This window comes from Balaenoptera musculus, chromosome 14 (genome assembly GCF_009873245.2).
Source record: "Balaenoptera musculus isolate JJ_BM4_2016_0621 chromosome 14, mBalMus1.pri.v3, whole genome shotgun sequence".
NCBI classification, from domain to species: Eukaryota; Metazoa; Chordata; class Mammalia; order Artiodactyla; family Balaenopteridae; genus Balaenoptera; species Balaenoptera musculus.
This window is the reverse complement of record NC_045798.1, coordinates 12,315,334-12,336,384: the sequence shown is the minus strand read 5'-3', so window position 1 is coordinate 12,336,384 and position 21,051 is coordinate 12,315,334. Positions and strand designations below refer to the sequence as shown.

The 21,051-nt window shown below is 47.4% G+C and overlaps 1 protein-coding gene across 7 annotated transcripts in view; it reads right to left on the bottom strand.

Moving 5' to 3' along the window:
* Positions 1–21,051, bottom strand: part of FBXO21 (F-box protein 21) — a 48,545-nt gene that overhangs the window by 13,140 nt on the left and 14,354 nt on the right. For 3 of the 7 annotated variants that reach the window (XR_005022581.1, XM_036874283.1, XM_036874281.1), the window contains exons 7-11: positions 20,875–21,011; positions 17,094–17,273; positions 15,867–15,999; positions 8,279–8,490; positions 6,828–6,985 (exon numbers count right to left, since the gene is read on the bottom strand). Coding sequence is in view for 6 of the 7 variants with exons in the window: in XM_036874283.1 (XP_036730178.1) it covers positions 6,828–6,985; positions 8,279–8,490; positions 15,867–15,999; positions 17,094–17,273; positions 20,875–21,011 (820 nt within the window). In the remaining variant the exon portion in view is untranslated. Of the gene's footprint in view, positions 1–3,888; positions 4,004–4,170; positions 4,873–6,827; positions 6,986–8,278; positions 8,491–15,866; positions 16,000–17,093; positions 17,274–20,874; positions 21,012–21,051 lie in introns of those variants that run through there. The other 4 variants (XM_036874285.1, XM_036874286.1, XM_036874282.1 and 1 more) reach the window with 4 other exon arrangements.

Genomic DNA, 21,051 nt, shown 5'->3' with positions numbered 1-21,051 from the left:
TCCAGAGACCCTCCTATCCTATCACCCATTCTGAGTGCATTTTTGAGGGGGGGAAAAGGAAAGACAGATGTTTATAGAAGTCGGAGGAGGAAACAGGAAAAGGCGGCGAGGCCACTGGAGGATGGAGGGAGGGAGCTCCGGGTCCTCCTCCAGCTCCGCAAGGAACACAAGTGTTTTCCTTCTCTCTGAACAAAACTCCAGCAGTCCCTCGGGGTCTGCACACTAGGGGCTCGGCAGGCTTCTCTGACCTGATCCAACACAAAGCCACACGTGTGGGCCGAGGGTGGCCTAGCCTGCTCGGTTCTCGCCAGCGGTGAAGGTTCTGAAGCCGCCTCAGCACCCGCTCACACGTCTCTCCCTGCCGTCCTCCTCGTCTGCTACTGGGAACCGCCCTCCCACCCCCCCACCCCCAGCACCCTTCAGTGTTTCCAAGGGCGAGGACCTGGCTCACAGGGCTGGCTTGGGGACCCTACAGGGATAGGGGCTGTGGCATCTATATCATCTCTTAGGAAAACCACACTACCTCCCTTCCGTGCTCCCCGTTTTGCCACTAGAGAAAGCAATAGAAAATAAGACTCCTTTCAAACGGAATGAGAAAAAGAGGTGATAATACCCTCAAGGTATTTTAAAGCCTGAAACCCTATCCGATGGCCTCTCCCTCCCCAAGCGACTTGAAAAACGGCCCCTCCATGGGCCCAAGGAAAGGACAGTGTCTCGTGGGCCCTTCCTCGCTGGCCACAGAGGCCTGGCCCTAGACTGCGTGTGGCCCGCAGTCAGGAAAGGCCACCCTCACCCTCCATGACCTGGACCAGAAAGGAGCTGCCCAGGCAGGCCTCCCCACTCTGTCTGCGTCCCAGATCAATATGAACCATACTTAGCACCTATTGCCAAAATCAATTCAGGGAGTCCCTGCGCGAGCCTAGCTGACGGGCTAACTAACACCAACGGTGCAGCAGGTTATCTCTTCAACAGCTCGTTAAACATCCTGAAACGCATGTGCAGGACCTTCGGTGCCCTCCACCCAGAGTACACAGGATAAACACGAGCGCCTTTCAGAAGCACTGCCTGTAACGGATGTTTGTCTTTCAAGAGAGGGGGAAAGAGTCTGTAATTCAATCTGTAACTTTTTTACAAGATGGGAGGATTTAAAGAACTTTTGTGCTTGTAGCTGTTTTAGGCTGTTTATTCAGACTACCGTTGGGATGTATCAGCTTGAGAAAACAACACCTTTATGGACATCACATACCAATCACGAGCAAAGATGAATGTTCAGAGGTTACCTCAGCATCGCTTAGGAGAGCAAAAAATGTAGTAACAATCTAAATGTCCAACTGCAGGTCAATATGTAAATAAATGATGGCACATTAATTCAGCAAAATCCTAGACAGCCAGGAAAACGAGCAACCTGTTTTCAAGACGCTATGGGGGAAGTGGGAGTAAAAACACGTATCACTTATAAAAAGCCAGGAAGGCCACATACCTGCGCTGCTACGTGACATGCACATACACACAGCTACACGTTTCCCGTGAACTCCTTTAAGCTGGGCACGTACAGCGCGCCGGGCACCGCGGGACGTGCGCAGCCTCCAGCTCGCAAGGCTCCACGAAGAGCTCTGGTCACGCGCCCTCTTGCGGCTGAGCTGACAGCAGCAGGAGTGAGGACCCTGCCCAGGGATTCAGCCGGGGCTCAAACCCACACGGCCCAGTTCCAGGGCTGGGGAAGCAGCTGAAGAGAAGCGTCCCGTGCACTGTCCCGCCAGCAGAGGTCAGGGAGGAGGGGCTGGGATAGACCAGAGGGCCAGGCCACGGCTGCCTCAGAAAGCAGGCTGTGGGGACGGTGCTCTATGAGCTCTGATCTCTCTCTACTGTTACCACCAGAGCTCTGGAGATGGTTTTACTTCCTTCCTTACATTTATTTTCAACAAACGTTGAAAAACAAAACAAACAGAAAGTTGGACGCTTTAAAATGCCACTGGCTGAGAAAATCTGCCGTCTTGCTCCCCCGCCCCCAGTGAGCGATGAGTCACAGGCGTACCTGCCTTGGGGAGGCCCAGGGGGTGCAACCACGGCCTGGGGCCTGAACCCGGCCAACTGCCTTCCCCTGTTGGCTGTTCTCGCCCCAGAGATGTTCGACGGAGGGCCAAGAACCTGGGATTACCCCCGAGAGATAAAAGTCCATTTGGTCCTCATCCGGGGGCCATTCTGCTTCTGACAGGACGCTCGGCAACGTCTGAAGACATTTCTGGTTGTCATGGTTGGGGGCTGCTGCCGGCATCGCGTGGGCAGGGGCCAGGGTGCCTCTGAACCAATGCACAGGACACCCCCCAACACACAGCTTCTGAACCAGAATGCGCCCAGCGCCTGCTCTGAAGAAAGCCAGACACACGTTTCAGCATCACTTCTCTCCCTCTCTTTTTCTATGTATCCTTAAGCAGCAGCTTGGTGTCAGCCAACGCTTGGCGTCTGAGTGTTGGTAGGAGGGCAGAAAGGTCACAGTCAGGTCATGATCACGTGTCTGTAAGGACAGCACGACTGGGCAGCTGCTGCGGAGAATTCTGAACGTGGGCCCCAAACAAAGAGGCATGAGGAGTACGGACAGAACACTGGGGAAACCAGGAAAGGGGCGGTGACAGTCCACGAGGGCGCTCACGGCCCCGCTCTTGGCTGTTAACCAGGAACGTGGACTGAATTCAGTGTTTATCTACCTGGACTCCCAGCAAAACAGGAAAAATGTACTCATAAAAGAAACTTTTTTAGGAAAAAATAAAACACTAAAGTTGACAACTAAGTATTAGGAGGGGAAAATAATTCCCAATCCACTAAATAAGTTTAAAAAAAATTTGAATAGGAATAAGAAATCTAAGTGATATAAAACTTAATAAAGAGCAAAATATTAAACAGGGACTACTTAAAAGTCCTGGAAAAATCTTGGGAAGAATTTCTGATTCCCCTAAAATTTTCAGAGAAATGTGTCTGCTTATTTTATTTAAAAATTTCAGCTACCCCAAAATACACGAATACATTCCTGTAAAAGTCTGGAAACAGTACCCATGAGTCCTCTGGGGGCACCTATCGGCCCCTCCCCAGAGGAAACCACTATGACCGTGAGTTTTCTAGTCCTTTTATGAACATACATATGTGTAGCTAAATATAATTATATGCATTCAAAGAAAATTCTGTGTTGCCTTATGTGTGCTTATTCCTATAAAACATACAGTAAGCATTTACCTGCAACTGGTTTATTTGGTTGCAGCTCAGTTACCCAAAGTTTGGATATACCCCCATTTACCAGACAAGTCCCATGAATGACACTGCTTTGCTGTCATAACAAGGGGACCATAGGCCCCCTGTGTCAGCGCGTCTCCAGCGGAGGAACCAAGGGGAGAAATGCCAGGTCAGAGGAGAATGAGCACTTGAGATTTTGACAATTTGAGAGCCAAACCGCCCTCTGAGACGGCTGAAAATTTACACTCCAACCCTGGTGCAGGGAGTCCTCACACCCTTGCCAGCATGTGCAGACCGCCATGGACTGTGTGTGTGTGTGCGTGTTGGGGGCGGGGGGGGGGGGATGGTGGAAACTTAGTTTGGAAGTGGAAGACCAATTATGGAAAAGGAAACTGACACTGGGTGAGGGCACGCCACGGCCCAAGCGTTCAACCAGGTGCTTTACTATCGTACACGGAAGACATGTAAGAGCCAGGTTCTCACACCACAGCTGAATTCCTGACCTTCCAATATGGGCAGCTGGCTTAAATTCAGAGCATCTGTGATAGTCATTTTCTTCAGTACTAAGAAGTACGCAGGGAAGTTGAGACAGGAGTTTCTGGTACCAAGAAAATATTACTAAAGCACGCCCCCTAGTGGGAACAAAAATTACAAAATGCAAGATGCTGTATAGCCCATTAACATACTGAGGGAAAATTTAATTGTGCAGACTATAAGTATTTGAGGATGGCACGCAGGTATGTGGTTTATAATTCACTCTTCAACTCTCTGTGGAGAGCTAAAAAACAGAAAAGCATTCATTAATGGGCTCTGCCCAGATTACTAGGATCACTGGAGCCAGAGGCTGAAAATTTAGATCACGAAATAGTTTAAAAACAAAATAACTTAATGCAAATATATTAACCCAGAAATGTTCAAAAACATATTTAAATTAGTGCTTTTAAAATTTAGCCTCTCAAGGTCGCTCACTGGCTAAATGTGAGCTAATTTGAGAATAAAATTGTTCCAAATGATTATAACACATTGACTAAATAAAAAATCCAGGAATCTATGGGAGGAGAGGGGAAGGAGAGAGGGAGAGAGAGCAAGGGAGAGAGGAGGAGAGGAGAGAGAGGCGGGGGGGGGGGGGGGAGGAGAAAAGAGAGAGAGGAAGAGGGGGAGGAAGAGGGGGAAGGAGGGCAAAGCTCTTGTTTACAGAACTAGAGGGTATACCCGCAGTAGAAAACCACTATTTTGCAATTCTCACATCATGATTTAGGCAAGAAGAGCCAATAGGTGCTAAAACAAACATAAGGATAAAGGTTATTGGGGGACAGGATATACCCAGGATGCCCCAGTTTGACCCCATGGATTTCCTGTTAACTGCAGAGGGAAAACTGTCCCTTATAGCAAGTCACCATCTTAGCCAATGACCACACTCTGCCTAACAGTGGACACGGAACCCCATGGTCTCTGGACGAGATGCAACGTGACGCACACAGCACCTGAGAGTAAGCACGCCAGCCAAAACCAGCAATCTGATCTAATCAAACCCGGGCTTAACTTCCAGTTTACAGACAATACATAGACAAAGAAACAGTAAGACAAATCCAGAATGTTAGACAATTTACAAGACAACCGGCCCGGACTCTTCAAAAAGTCAAAGTCTTGTGAAAAAGGGAAAAAAGATGAGAAATGAGGAACGGTTCTTTACTAAAAGAGACTACAGAGACATAATAACCAAACACAGTGCCTGAATCTTGTCTGGATCATGATTTAAAAATGAATAAACAAGTACCTATAAAGTTATTCTTGTGACAATTGAGAAATTTGAATATTGATTGAATGTTAGATATTATGAAATCATTTTTATTTGCTGGGTGTAATGATGTAACTGTGGTAATGCAGAGAAGTGTCCTTATTCTTATAAGATGCATGATTAAGTATTTAGGTCATGTTATCTGCAATATTCTTTCAAATCAATTTTAGAGTGTGAAACTGACAAGCAGATTTTTTTTTTTTTTTTAACAAAGTCATTATAGTATTCTGACTGTAAACCTTACAGCTCATGTTGACCTAAGGTAAGATTAGGATGAATTCCTGAATCTTCTATGCAGACACTGGACAAATTCAGAACACCTTAAAACCAAATACCCAGCTTCACCTACTCTAAGAAGCCCATTTTAAAGTTAATATAAATGTTTCTAGAAACCCAAATATCAGATACTGAAAGTCTTGATATCAACTCCATGTAACGGGCAATGAGTGCACAAGGTGACGGTGTAGACACGGCCCCCAGTGTCGACAACAAGACGATTTCCTCTGTGCTCGGGACTCGCTCCGTGACGCGCAGTGGGAAATGCTCACTGAGTGATCAGTGGCGGGGGCAAACAGTCCGAGAATCACTCAGCAATTTCCAAATAACTTGATTTTTAAAATTTGTAGTATAATTTTTTTTTTATCTGACAAAGCTTCTTAAGTTAAATAAAATCCCTGTCAGTGCCTTCATCTGACACGGGGTGCACATAGCCCCCTTTGATAACTCCCCTTGTACTGACGGAGGTTAGGTGAGCTGTGGTCTCAATAAAGGGAATTTCTCTTGTATACGATCCTCTCTCAGCTTCTGATGAATTAACAATAATTAATATGAAACTTTTTCTAGTCTATTCGGTACTTCTGAGATTTTTATACATCCAACATTTCTATTATTGGATTTACCAGAACACAGTATCAACTTAGGTCAAACATGATGCTTTAGGTGAGACGCAAAAAGGTGCAGCATGATGGTTATGGGGAAGGCTCTTTGCCAAGCTGCCTGGCCACATACTCTGTAAGTTAAAATTTAAACATCTCTATGTGCTTCAGTTTCCCTGTGTATCAAATGCGTACGATGATGATGATGATGATGGTAACTACAGTTCTCAAATGGAGTTAATGGACATTAGAAGGCTGCTGTCACAGAGCAGCACTACGTCAGCATTTTTATTAATAAAATGAACATTGCGAATGCCTTGACAGGCAGGCATGGGATAAATTCACCCCACTAAATGGAGGGACAAAGAAGAGGAGAGCCCTGGGCGAGCACCTGTCGGGGCTGGCAGCGACCCCAAACACCTACCAAGCACCTACCTGTTGCTGCCTCTCCCAGGTGCCCTCAGAGCCAGGGCTGTGAACTGCCGTTCCCACAGTGGCCACTGGGGGCGTCTCTGGGGGGAGCACAGCTAACTGGCTGCCAGCCTCAGTGATCCGGTGGCTCCCCCAGCAGTGCCAATCGGTGCCCTCCAGTTCAGGCAGGCAGTATGAGCAGGGCACAAGCTGACCCTCCTTGCCCGCAGGGAGCCAATGGCAGTGCCTGGGAAGCAGGACTTTGACTGGCAGAGGCAATGACCAATCAAAACAGAGGTCGGCAACAGCCTGGAACAGGGTCCTGGCTGGGGTGGTGACTGGGTAACTCGTGGTACGGCCGCACCAGTGCACACCCACCCACGTTCAGCTGAGTACCAGCTCTGATGAGGCTAACAGCCATGGGACACCTGTCAACTCTGAACAGACTGCCAGCCTGTGCCTGCGGAATCTGAGGGCTCAAACGTGTGCTTCAAGTACAGACAGTACCAGCTACTCACCTTGGGCGGCATATCTACAGGACCCATCCTCCACCAGAACATTATAGAAAGGCTGATGATGGCCGTGAGGCAGGCTGTGGACGTTCATGTTTCGAATCCACTCGTGTCCCATCATGCAGGTGGGGTCCCAACCATAGATGACACAGTTATAGCCATACCTAATTAACATAAGAGCAGTGGCAGATCAGCTCCCTGGGGCCCTGTCATGGCAGCTATGAAATATAGAGACAATGGCTTGGCTTCTCTGAAGCTTACATTCTTAGAGATTTGCCTGCTTTTACTCCATGCTAAATCAATTTTACTCCTGCCTCTCTTTATAAACCCTTCTTGTTATCTATCCATCCATCCATCCACCCATCCATCCATCCATGGTAGGACAACTGAGGAAACACAAACTCTCACCAGATATTTGATGAGGTTAACGAACTGATTTTTTTCTTAGATATGACAACAGAATGGTAAAGGTGTCTTTTTAAAAAAGTCAGCCCTTACCTTTTAGTGTTACCTACTGAAATAGCTACAGATGAAAAGGACCTCTGGTATTTGCTCCAGGGAGGAGGGGGAGGGGGTGAAACAAATTGTATGATAACTGTTAAAGCTGGACATGGGAACATTACCTGGTTTGTAACACTCCTCTCTCTACTCTTACATATGCTTGCAATTTCCACAACAAAGTTAAAAAAAAGAAAAAGAATGTAATAAAAGAATGGAAAACACTAGCCAAAAACTGAGTAAAGATATTTGCAACTTATCTGAACATAGAGACTAATACACAGAATAAAGAAACTGCAAATCAGTAAGACTAACAACTCAAATGAAAAGCAAAATACCTGAAGAGGCACTTAATCAAAGGAACCTGAATGGCTAGTAAACGCAGGGAAAGAACCTCAATCTGGGTGGTAGCCAGGGAAATGCAAATTAAAACCACAATGAAATGCCATTTGCCATTTACCACATAAGTGCATTTTTAAAGGTCTGGCACTAACACAAGTTGTCGAGAATCAAACCTCTCAGGTCCTGGCCTGCTGGTGGGATGTAAATAGGTACAGCTGCTCTGGAGGCAGTTTAATTTTGCCTCGTCCATCGGCCATGTCCAAACCCCAGGACCCAGCAAGTCCCTACCACCCTCAGATCCAAGGAGAGCAAGACCCCTGGAGAGAGTGAGGACGACGAAGAGAGGAGAGGAAGAACGAGGCTGACAGGGCTTCCATCCCCCACAGAGAAGGGTCACTACACACAGTAGAAGAGCTCCCCGTTAGGAAAGCAAGTTGCGTCTTAAAAAACAAAAAGGTTAAAGATATGGTTCAGCCTTCGGTTCTCGCTGCGATGGGCCTCAGTCGCTGCTGCATCGGGTCAGGTCCCCTCCAGGTGCACCCCCGCTGCTCCGAGAAGCGGGGCTCACGGCGCTGTGTCCTCTGCAGCCGCGCGGGGGTGGACGCTGGGGCACTCACCTCTTATGCTTCATAATGAGCCCAATGGCATAGCAGACGTCTCTGTGCTTCTCGTGGGAGCGGAGCTTCACCTCCACGCCCACCTCCTCCTTCTTGCGCTCAATGTGCTCCAGCGTGTGCTGCACCAGATAGCCCACCGCCCCGTGCTGCCCGGGGTCTAGGGTTTGGATGTGCTGGAGGATGTCAAGCACCTTCAAGACAAGACAGAAAGACTAGGAGATAATATTTTCATTTAGGCCTTTTCTTTTTCCTGGCAAGGGATTTAGACCTACATAACCTGAGGAAGGGCAGCGAGGCGAGCCGGGCTGACGGCCCGAGTCTCCGTTTCCCACAGGCTCTCACCCCGTCGGTGCTCTGTAGGCCCAGAGTCACTTCACGTGCTGGGGACTGGCCCCGGCATCCAAATCCAACCAGCGTGAGTGGGAGGAACTCTATAGAAACACGGGGACCGGAGTCCGCACACGATGGGGATGCGAGGGCCTGTCGGACTAGGTGAACTCTTAACAGGTTCCAACATCCTTGGTGAGCGGGGGGACTCAATTTCTCACACACAGAAAGGAAACATTTTCCACCTGCCACTCATGAATTGAGAGGAAAAAGAAATGTGAAGCTGCTTCAATCAAGGTCAAGAGGCTGAGTGATAGACTGGCCTCAGTGCTGCAGGAGAGGGGAAGGGGTCACAGGGAGGGCACTGGAGTGATGAACGCAAATCAGCACAGTTCATTTATGATGCTATATGTGAAGAATGAAGATGTGCGGAGCAGAGTTCTGAAATCCTACTGGTCGCTTCAATGACTTTAACTCACAGCACAATTCAGTGTTCAGGTGGACGGGGAAACCCCGTCTCCCCGCAATTTATGCGACTAGCTGGCAGAGCAGAACTGCCTGACCCCAAGGCTCTACTCTTTCTACTGCACCCAGTGCCTCTACGGAAAAATACAAGTTCAAGGAACGCTAACACGTGAACAATCAGCAAGCCCCGCTCGCTCACAGCTCAGCCGAGGGCCTGTGACACGGGTCTCCTCCTACTTACAGACGCTGAGTAGACAGAGCAGCCTGGACTCTAGGCCCGGATCAGCCAAACTCGCTGTTTTTACCCTTGAATTAATTGATTCACTTGTCAAATAATGATTAATAACTGCCCTATTTCCTGATACATTGTGAGCCTATAAAAGTGTCGTGAAAACTACAGCTTTATGCAATGTAACATATTATTTTAAAACCCAATCTTGTCTTCCAGAATGAGATTTGCAGGATCTCAATAGTTACTGAATACTTATTCTCTGCTGGTCACTGTGCCAAGTCTGTCACATTTTTTACTTCATTTAATCCTCCCAACTTGAAGGTCAGCAGTCCAGTCACTGCCAATTTCAAAAGGAATCAGACACAAACAGAGCCGCTCTCCAGGCCATCCTATATAACCGCATCAGGACATGGGATTTATATCAATAGCATGATTCCTATTTAACCTAAACACAGGAGACCTGCAACAAATTTTTATACTCGACTTAAATCACTCAAATCTCCCCCTTGTAAGACTCGTACTAGCTGCAGCCGGAAAACCTGCTCATTCTGGACTTCACCCTTGACCCCCCTCAGCAACAGAAGGTCCTGCTCCTGTCTCAGCCTTACTGCACTCAAGCACAGTAGTCGTGGCAGGGATCTTCTTGCTTATTCGATTTTACCCTTTTACAGAAAACAATAAACTTATTCAAACAGTAGCACTATGCTTAGGAGCCCTTACCACCCTATTCACAGCAATATGTGCCCTCACCCAAAACGACATTAAAAAAATTGTCGCCTTCTCCACTTCCAGCCAATTAGGCCTAATAATGGTAACAACTGGCATCAACCAACCCTATCTAGCATTCTTGCACATGTTCACACATGCTTTTTATTTTTATATTTATTTATTTATTTATTTATTTATTTATTTATTTATGGCTGTGTTGGGTCTTCGTTTCTGTGCGAGGGCTTTCTCTAGTTGTGGCAAGCGGGGGCCACTCTTCATCGTGGTGCGCGGGCCTCTCACTATCGTGGCCTCTCTTGTTGCGGAGCACAGGCTCCAGATGCGCAGGCTCAGTAATTGTGGCTCACGGGCCCAGTTGCTCCGCGGCATGTGGGATCTTCCCAGACCAGGGCTCGAACCCGTGTCCCCTGCATTGGCAGGCGGATTCTCAACCACTGCGCCACCAGGGAAGCCCACACATGCTTTTTTTTAAGGCCATACTATTCATATGCTCCGGATCTATTATTCACAGCCTGAACAACGACCAAGATATTCGAAAAATAGGAGGCCTATTCAAAGCTATACCTTTCACCACAACAGCCCTTATTATTGGAAGTTTAGCACTGACAGGAATGCCTTTCCTCACTGGCTTCTAAAGGCCTGATCACTGAAGCTGCTAACACATCTTACACCAACGCCCGAGCCCTGCTAGTAACTCCAGCTGCCGCCTCCCTCCCAGCTGTCTGAAGTGCTCGCGTTCCCTTCTTCACACTGCTAGGACCACCTCACTTCTCTCCCTTAACCTCAACCAATGAAAACAGCCCACTCCTAATTAACTCCATCAAACTTCTTACTAATTGTGTTTTTGCCGGATTTATTATCTCCAACAACATCCCCCCAACAATGGTCCCCCTAATAACCACGCCCCCATACCTAAAATTAACTGCCTTTACAGTGACCATCCTGGGCTTTGTGCTAGCACTTGAAATTAACCTTAACACACAAGACTTAAAATTTATTTACCCCTCAAATACCCTCAAGTTTTCTAGTCTTTTAGGGTATTTCCCCACTATCACGCACCGTTTACCTCCCTACCTAAACCTATCATAAGCCAAAAATCAGCATCCTCCCTCTTAGACTTAATCTGACTAGAAAATATTTTACCGAAAACCACATCCCTTATTCAATTAAAGCCCTCCACGCTAGTTAAGCAACTTGCCTGAGGTCATGGGGTTATGAAGACGTGCAGTGAGGATGTGGACCCAGAGCTGACTCGCAACCCCAGGTCTCAGTCACCTTCACATCAAAGCAGGAAGAGGAGTATTTTAATTGACTGTTAGGGAAATTTTCAAACACATAAAAAATGGACAGAGTGGTATAACCCCAAGTAGCAGACCCAGCTTCAACCAGTACCAGCCAGGAGCCAATCCCATCCACTTGCCACCCCCTGCAGTGGCCTTGTAATGTAGGGCCAACACTAACAACAGTTGTCCCTTGTAGCTAAAAGCATCTGATTTCACAGTAAGCTTCTTGTGTTCCCCTCCGCAGTTCCAACTAGTTACTGCTGACAACTTTTCTATAGACACAGCCTCCCCTCTGTTCCTGGCAGCCCCTTCCCACCAGATAAGTGAAAGAAACATAACGTGGAATCTTCAAAGCATAAAGGAAGTCTTGAACTCAGAGTATCCGAGGAGGAGATAAGGTTCAGGGATGATTACTCCCGTCCTTCCCTTGGTGTGAGGATGATAGGGTGAAGGGAGACGGCAGAAACGGAGAAGGCACCATGAGATGTGCCCGGTGTGTTTCCAAAAGCCCGTGCTGACAGTGGGGCACCATGACGTCTACAGCTAAATGTCTAGGCCTAGAATCCCAAGAGCCCACAACCTTCAGAGCAGAGATCTTGGAACAGGGGTGTCCATTGCCCACGACTGGCAACTTGTTCTGTAAAGGGCCCGAAAGTAAATATTTTCGGCTTTGTGGGCCATATGGTCTCTGACTCAACTACTCCCCTCTGCCGCTGTGGCTGAAAAGCAGCCAGAGACAGTCCACAGACAAACGGACACGGCTGTGTGCTGACAAAACGTATTCACAAAGCCAGCCGGCTCTGGGCCCAGGGGCCAGAGTTTGCAGACCCTGCTCTGTCCTCTTAACTGCAGGTTTCCCCTGACACGTCTCTGAAGCTCTTGGCTCCATCCTCTGGACGTCCACTCCTGTGGGTTCTTCTACGTTTGGGACTTCAGCTACCAGATGCTGATGCCAAGAGCGCCCACCAAACGCGGTACTCCACGGCTCCGGGTCATGCCAATCAACACATCCCAGACGGAACACTGTCTCCTACCCCGAAACAGGTCTGCTCCCCACACACTTCAACTTTTGAAGTGGCCACCCTTATTGGAAAATTGGGATATTCTCTTCGAGCCTCCTTCCTCGTTCACAGCTAACGAATTTCTGTCATTTCTTAATCATTCATTCAAATAAAATGTGTGAGCACCTACTGGGTGGCAGGAATTGTGCTGAGAGCAAGGGGAAGAGCTACAGTAAAGAACAAGACATGGTCCCTGTCCTTAAAGAGCACGGTCTCGTGGGGAAGGGTGGCTAAGCAGCTGCGAGACACTCCTCCGCACAAGCTTTGTGGAAGGGCGCGCTCAGGGCCGTCAGAGTGCAGAGGGGCAGGGAGGGGTTTCAGAGGCAAGAGCTAAGCCGGCGGCTCAGCAGGAGTTAGCCGGCAGATGGAGCTGAGGGACACGAAAGGTGTTGTGGGCAGAGATGCAGCGTGTGCAGAGAACTGAGGCAAGAGCACAGCACAGATGCAGGACGTGGTTGTAGCAGCAGAGTGGATATAGGGAAATGCAGGCAGGCAGGGCCAGGCCGCCAAGAACCTAGCAGGCCTCGGTGGAGAGCACGAGCCTGGTCTTCCAGGCAACGGGGGAGCCACTCAGAGGGCCCTGAGCAGCGAAGAGACGTAACTGACATTTTGTCACGATCACTCTGGCTACAGTGTTTAAAACATGTTCAAACGGTCTCAGAGGAGAAGGAAGGAGACTGAAGGAGCCTGAAGGAAGGAGACTGAAGGAGACACAGCCGCCAACAGGCATCTGGATGTGTTGGCCTGGAGCCCAGGGTCCAGGCAGGAGATCAGAGATTTGGGAGCCGCTGACCTACAGATGGTAACTGAGGTAAGGTGAGATCACTGAGGGGAACCGTGCACAGAAGAAAGAGGTCTAGAAACTACCCCACAGTGTAGAGCCTTAAAGGGAGAGACAGAGGACGGGAAAGGGAGAGACAGGACAGCAACTAGCGAGAGCCTGGGAACAGGGGACCAGAATCAAAGGAACAGAGTGTTTTGAGCGGGGGGACAACCTCCAAGTGATCAAGAAAGATAAGGAAAGACAAGTGTCCACTGGATTTGGCAACAAAGAGAAGGTTCAGCAAGAGGGGGTCACGGGCTTCCAGTTCACGCGGGGGGGGGGGGGGGGGGGAGGGGTGGGAATGGAGCCCCACGCTCTGCGCAGTGCGGGGGAGGCGAGGGGGAGGCCGTCACAAGGACCCTGGCCAGGCTGGGAGCAGAGGTAAGACGGAGCCGCGGGGAAAGCCAGGGGCCGTCGCCGGAGGCTTCTCCTTCTCTTTTTTCAAAGATGAGGGAGACCTGAGTATGTTTAATGCTGACAGTAGAAGTAGAAACAGGGAGCTGCAGATACAGGAGAAGAAATAAAGGAGAACTTAATAGTCCAAGGACAGGCAGCAGGTTGGATCCAGAGCACACGGAGTTTTGCCTTGGAAAACTGAGGGACATCTTTTCCACTCAATGTGGAAAATGGAGGAAAGGGATAACTACGGATCGGAACAAGGATGTAGGTTTAGCAGCAGGAGTAGAAAATGCCCTTCTGCTGGCTTCTTCAGAAACAATCTCGCCTTGGCCCTGGTCCACAGGGGTGAAGCATGTGGGTGGGCTGTGAATCTGAACCGCCTGATGCCATCAACTTCTGTGCGGGAGACCTTGGCAAACTACTTTTCTCGGTGCCTCGGTTTCATTATTTGTAAAAGGGCAAAAAACAAGACAAAACAAAACGAAACAACAGTAGCCACCCCAAAGGGCTGGCAGAAGGGACTGGAGGTGTGCAGCACTGAGCTCTCCCAGCCGCCCCACCACTGGAGGAACCTACTTCCCTGTGCTCTGAAATCGTTCCCCAGCCTTCTAGGGCCACCTCAAACCCTTCCTCCGGAAAGGACCCTTTTCTAACTGCTTCCGCACCCCCTGGAGCCTTCCTCACTGCGGGCCCCAGCTTTCCTCCGCTGTCTTGGGGTCCTTCCTGCAGTTGCAGCACAGTTCATGGAGGCGAGACAGTTGCCACACATGGGGAAGGAGCCACTTTCCCTTCCTGATCTTAGATGCAGAGAGCGTCTAGGTGCCTGACTCCAGCAGCCCATGAATGGTCATCATGGGGAAAAATGTTCTGCGTGTGACAATTTTGGAACTTGTTCCAGTGACATCTGCTTGGAAGGAAGGCAATCCTGACCATCTGAGGAGGATATCAAGGAAATTCCCCCAGAGGCAGCACAGGAGCCCTAAACTGAGCCTGTCATCAAAGGGAAGGATGCCAGGGCTTCTACAGACGTTCCTCCCAAAGGCGACGTCAACCCTACTCCTTCTAAGGCTGATGTGTAATTTAAGTACAGAATCTACTTATGAGGAGCCATGCTTTGAAAGGATCTCTGCATTTTACAAATTATCATGAAATTCCTGAACTAATGTACAGTATAAAGTGAAAGGAATTAGTTATGTATATCCTGGTATCAAAAATAAATCAAGTAAAAAGTAAAAGTAAACTATTCAATTCTGGACAAGGTCGTGGGAAGCAGGTGGTGACCCTGGTAGACAGCCTAGTGTTCCAGTAACTCTTCTATCGGATCACATGGGTGTCCTGGGCTGTAGATGACATCTGAAGACAGGGGCTCAGGGATTTTCCTACTAACGCATCCTTTCCTAGAACTACAGTAGATCTTTGACACTGTGAATAAATGAGGAAATGTACATGTAAGCAACGGTGAGTCACTGAGATTATTTACTTTCTCAAGGAAGATTTTACCACTCTCTAGTGACAGGGCTGATGATTTTATGGTGATGTTCCTGTGAGAGCTTAGAATTCAAGTCTCTCACCCGGCTGTCTAAACAAAGTGGACTATTAACATATTCCCAGGGACAAGCAAGGGCGTGATGGGGGCGAGCAGCTGCTCCTGCATTGTGTTGCGTGGCTGGAAGCACACACGTGCTGCACCCGCAGCTCTTGAGGAGTGGTGCTGACCCCAAACACGGTGGCCTCTGACAGGGCTGCCTGCTGGCCAAAGGGGGCGTCACAAACCTGAGAGATCCAAGTGCAACAGTAAAACCCAACGGTTTCCAAAGGCATAAGCAGTCCTAAAAGCATCCAGCAGCTGGACCTGAACACATCTAAGATCTCACTTTCCTACGCCATGCAGGGCTATTTACATGTGGTCAATTTCGTTGCTAACAGCACAGCTGGAGGATGAATATGGAAACTTCTGCTTCCCCTTGAGAAGGGTGACTTGGGGAAAATACATCTTTGGGGCACCAGTGGGTCAGTGGTAGGGCCGAGGCCTTGTGGTTCTGGGAGTTTAAGGCACTGACCACAGAGAAAATGGGCAATTCCTGGCAGGATAACTAATTTTTAGTAGAATAAAAGGAGGCAAAAAATTAAATCGATGGGTCAAAACCAGGAGACTGTGAATAAATCTGTGTTTATCCTCCAGGTTAATACAAGGATAAACTTGTAAGCGCTGCCTTTCAGCTAGGAGTTCCCTCTCTAAGGCAGGTGCAAAGCATCAAAGTAAAATAATTACCTTCTCTGGCCAGATGCCCAGGTGGAAGTAGAGCCTGGCTTGGAGGAGGAGGAGCTGCACCTGGTCCGGGTACATCGCCAGGTACAGATCCAGGGAGTCCCTCAGGAGCTGGTACGACTGGTCGATGCCTTCCCTGTGAGGAAAGAAATCTGTGTTTTATCCTGTTTGCTTCCGAGCTAAGACCCTCTTTTTCAAGGCCCAGATTTTAAAAGTAATGGACACAAATCCCACACGTTCTCTGATTCTGATACTTCCTCTCTTCAGCAAAGTTACAACACTCTTAATAAAAAAAGATACACAAGAAACAGAAATTTCATACTCCACTAAGTTAAAATTGTAACCGTTTTCCTTACGGAGTCACCTCGATAACACTGTACATAAATTAAGAATGGACTCTGAATAGGTGGAGCACTGAGGACTTCCGGGTCAGTGAAACTCTTCTGGATGATACTACAGTGGTGGGTACACGTCATTACATACTTGTCAAAATCCACAGAATGTACACCAGCAACAGCAAACCCTAATGTAAACTACGGACTTTGAGTGATAATGACGTGCCGAGGTAGGTTCATCAACTGTAACAAACGCCCTGCTCCCGGCGGGCGGTGGGGGCGGGGGTTGAAATGAGGGAGGCTGTGTGTGCCCAGAGGCAGGGGGTAGACAGGAACTCTCTGTACTTTCTGCTCAGTTTTGCTGTGAACCTAAAACTGTTCTTAAAAAAATAAAATTTAAAAAAAAATTCTGCCATTAGGCAGAAAACTAATACTCCAATATATAAATTTCTATTTTTCCTGTAAGACAATTTTCCATGGACTCAGAAGCAAGATTGTTTCATACTTTTGTTTGTTTTCTTACCTAAGTGATAGAAAGGTATAAATTAAAAGACAGCAAAGCACTAGGAGGTGAAAAATAATTGTTGCCAGTCTGAACTATTCTTGTTACTGGAGAATGCTTTCAGCATTTATAAAAGAGAACTCGCCCAAGTCCACTGCAAAGATCTCAAAGAAAAGTCACTTAGCACATCCTAAGTCTGGACAGCATTACATCACGGGAACCAGTTTTTTCCCACGGTGGGTAGATAGCTGCAGCTGTCCCAACTGTGCCACACAGCATCCACTGTGTCTCTGTATCACAGGCAGGCTCATTAAATACAATTCTCTGTAAGGTAATTTGCACCTCCAAAGACGCACACGCCGCGGAAATACTGGAAAACCAAGAAAACCTTACCGCTTTCCCAGGCTTAAAAGGTTTCCCACCATTCGCTGTAACACCTTCTTTACATTCACCACCCCATACAGCGCTGCAGTCACATGCTGGCCGATCAGGTATTCGCATTCTTTCACTGTCAGCTGCTTGCCTTTCCCAAAAGCATCTATGTAGATGTAGTCAAAGATGTCCAGGGTTGCCCTATCCAAAGAGCACACGTAGTGAGTCGTATCTCAGATTAGAGCTGAACAAGTCAATATTTAAAACTCCGTAATAAGTAGCTCAAATCAGAGACTGAATGTTAACACAGTGGCATTTCTACTGAAAATATCAAGGCCTTGCCCAAAGTCTGAAATCTGACCTCTATACACACTCTGCTGTATTAAGATTGCAGTACACTGATACTTGAGAAATAGCACTGGTTTATGCCATTTAATATAGTTTTTTCGAGATTAACTCTAAAACTCACTGCCAGGCCTATCTATCAGAAGTCTGGTTGAGAGAAATATTTCTGGAATGCCTGAGACAGTCTATTAATTTCACAGAGTAGCAGCAGTTAACGTCTGTGGATCCCGGGCCCCTTGAGGCTGTGATGACAGTTATGGGGCCTGGGGCCACAGGGATTCTGGCCTCAGCTCTGCAGATGCGCTCTGGAGGCTCAGGCTGGGACCCTGCTCCAGACCCCGGAGAGCTGTGTCCCTGGCCTCCACCTCCCGCTCCTCCCATGGAACTGCTCTCCGCGACCCGAGCTCTCGCACGTGGGGGTGGCCCACGCCGAGCCGGGCGGGTAGGCGGTCACATAAGCAGGTTCTCACCGCAGGACCTCTAACGATACTGCATTCACCCTAGGAGGACAACTGAGGGATTGAGGTGGGACTTTGTTTCAGGGATGGCTGTGTTTTTTTTCTTTGAGCAACTGTTTCACTTTGATAGAGACTTTCTCTTGGGCAGCTAAAAAGCCCAGTCAGATTTCTTCTTTGAGTCGTATTAATAGCCTGCCTTTAGCAAGACATATATAATTGTTCCAGAAATAAGGAATGCTCTTCAACCCTTTTTTTGAGTCTAGGAGAACCACACAAATGCACACAAGTTTATAGGCAAAAATTCTAAATAAAATATGAGCAAATCAAACACAGCAATGTATTATAAAAATCGATATGAGTAAGTTAGATGTTCCTTGAGAATGAAAGGAGGATTGAACACTAAAAAATTTCACCACATGCAGCCTAAAAGAGAAAAACCACGTCCTATCTGTAGACACAGAAAAGAAATTTTTGGGGAAAAAATCCTAGTTATTAATAAAACTCTTAGCAAATTACGACTTAATTATTTTTTTTCCTTTTTTTTTAACCGTACCGTGCGGCATGCAGGCTCTTAGTTCCCCGACCAGGGATGGAACCCGTGCCCCCTGCAGTGGAAGCGTGGAGTCCTAACCACTGGACTGCCAGGGAATTCCCAAATTACAACTTTAGAAGGCAGCTTTGATCATCTCAATGAAAGGTGCTGCTCCCAAACATCACGTTTGAGATGAAATTTTAAAGTCATACCCAAGGCAGAGTGCCTGCTATCCCTGTTTCTATTCACTGCGTACAAGGGGACCTAGCCAGCAGAATAAGTAAAAGAGACACAAACATACAACAGCTGGAAAAAAAAGAAATAAAACTGTCACAATTCAGACAATATGACTGTCTACATAGAAAAGTTGAAAGATCTAGCAAATTATTAGCACTAGTAACTGATTCAGCAGAGGTGCTGATAATCAGACCCAGATCTAAGTCATCAACCATGCCCCTGTACACCACCAATACATAGACAGTGTAATTTAAACAATTATCATTTATAATAGCAACAAAAAGTTAAGGTACCCAGGAATAAATCTAGCAAGATATCAAAGAGCTAGATGTAGAAAACAATAAAATCTTTTTAAGGACATTAAAGATGACTTAAACGTGGAAGGAGATGTGTTTACAGACAGACAGATGGAGTAGGGAAACGCAAGCAGGCCATACTCCTCATGGGAATCCACGAATCCGTAGGAGCTCTGGGCCCAGCTACCATACCAGAGCTTCGAGGTGCCTGACAAACGGATTCTAAAGCTGCACATGGACATCAGGCTAAGAGGAGCCAGGGCGATTCTAAAGGACTCTGTGGGGGCCTCGCCCTACCAGTCATTAGGACTAACGATAAAGCCACAGTCAACGTGACATTATGGTCTTGGTGCAGACACAGAGACCACGGGAGCAGAGTCCTGTCAGGACGCAGAGGGCCGCAGCCCAGCAGCTGTGCGCTCTCCCACCACCCTCCCGGCCTCTCCCCAGCGGGCCAGCCCTTTATGGGTCTCAGTGTTTGTGTCTGCCAGGTGCTTGGGGTGCTAACAAACCACTTCATTGTTCATCTGCATTGTGGTGTATGCTCACTGTAGCCTAAAGAAGGAAAAACAATCCTGTTACCACACACAAATGTGCCCAGCAATAGGTCACTGTGGTAAATAACATGGTAATTGGTGTTTTAAATGCTTTATATCATGCAGAAATCCTTGGTGGACCATTATATAAGCATTTAAGAATATTTTAGAGATATTTGGGGAAATTGGTTGGGTTATTCAGGGAGAGGGAATGAGCTGAAAAAGCACTTTTCTCATTTAAAATAATGGAAAATGGGTGCCTGCTATCCAAAAGAGAAACCATCCAATACATTTTAAGGAACAGATTATATTTGGGAAACAAGGGAAGCCTGTACTCGCTATTCAAGGAAACATACACATGTAATGAAATATTAAAATTTGCATGGAAATAACAAATACTTTCAAACTAACTGGCAGTTACCTCTAGAGAGAAGAGGAGGGAAAGGGATAAGGAAGAATACCGAGGAGGCGCCAACTTATAGACAAGTTTTATTTCCTAAACCCGGAGGTGGAAATATAGAGACCAGCATGAGAAATTCCACCAGGCGTGTAAAGCACTGGGTTCTCTCATTTAACCCTCCAAACCACTTTATGAAAAACATTAGCCCCATTTTACACAGGAAGAAACTGAGGCTCAGAGGAAGCCAGGTCTGAATTCAAACTTCAAAGCTCAGCTACTTTCTATCATTCCACTCATCACTTCACCAAACAGTACCACAGCCAGTCATTAAGAAGTAGTTTGAAATAATAGGATGTAATTAAATAACTTTGTTTCTTTTCCCTCTAGATGGCACTTTTAAAGAGACCGTCTTCTCTAGCCTATACCTGAAAAGGAGCTTTATGTCCAATAGGACACCAGGTCTAAAAAAAGAGAACAAAATAGAACTCATTAACCTGGTCTGCAAAATGCACATCAGGTCACCAACCTTGCCTAAAAGGAGTGCCACTGCTGAGAACTTGAATATTTGCTTTTGCACATGGATGAAGAACTTGGGCCCAGTTCCCTCTCCCCTGCTTCTCCCTCCCTCCTTCCCTCTCTTTTGGGGGGAGATTTTATGGAAGACTGGGAAGTAACAGTTTCTTTAAGAACTCTTTGTACTGATTTGCTTTGGAACAAAGGGACTCTGAGATTGACATAAGATCCCGAACTCTTAGTCCTGTTCTTTAAAATTAAATGTTTTCTCTGAGATAACTGGAGATTCACATGCAGTTCTGAGAAATAAGACAAAGATCCAGAGTGCACTTTTCCCACGAGCAGATTACGGACGTGGATACAGTCAAGAGCAAACCAGTTCCATCACCACCCTAGGCCCCCTTTTAACCTCTGTTGTTACATCTCCTCTCAGCACAGTGGAAATGAATCCTCAGGGCAATCACGATGTGTCACGGATGGCTCACCCTTCTGCACCTTGGCACCACCTTAATAAGAAGTGACTGGGGAAGTTGACAGGCTCCAGTGGGACCCCCAACTGCCGGGCAATCGTCAGGTAGAGCAGAGACATGCTGATTGGGATTCCAGTTCTGCGGATTAAAACCTAGAGGAGAAGAGAAGGCTTTAGCTTCACAGAGATGAAC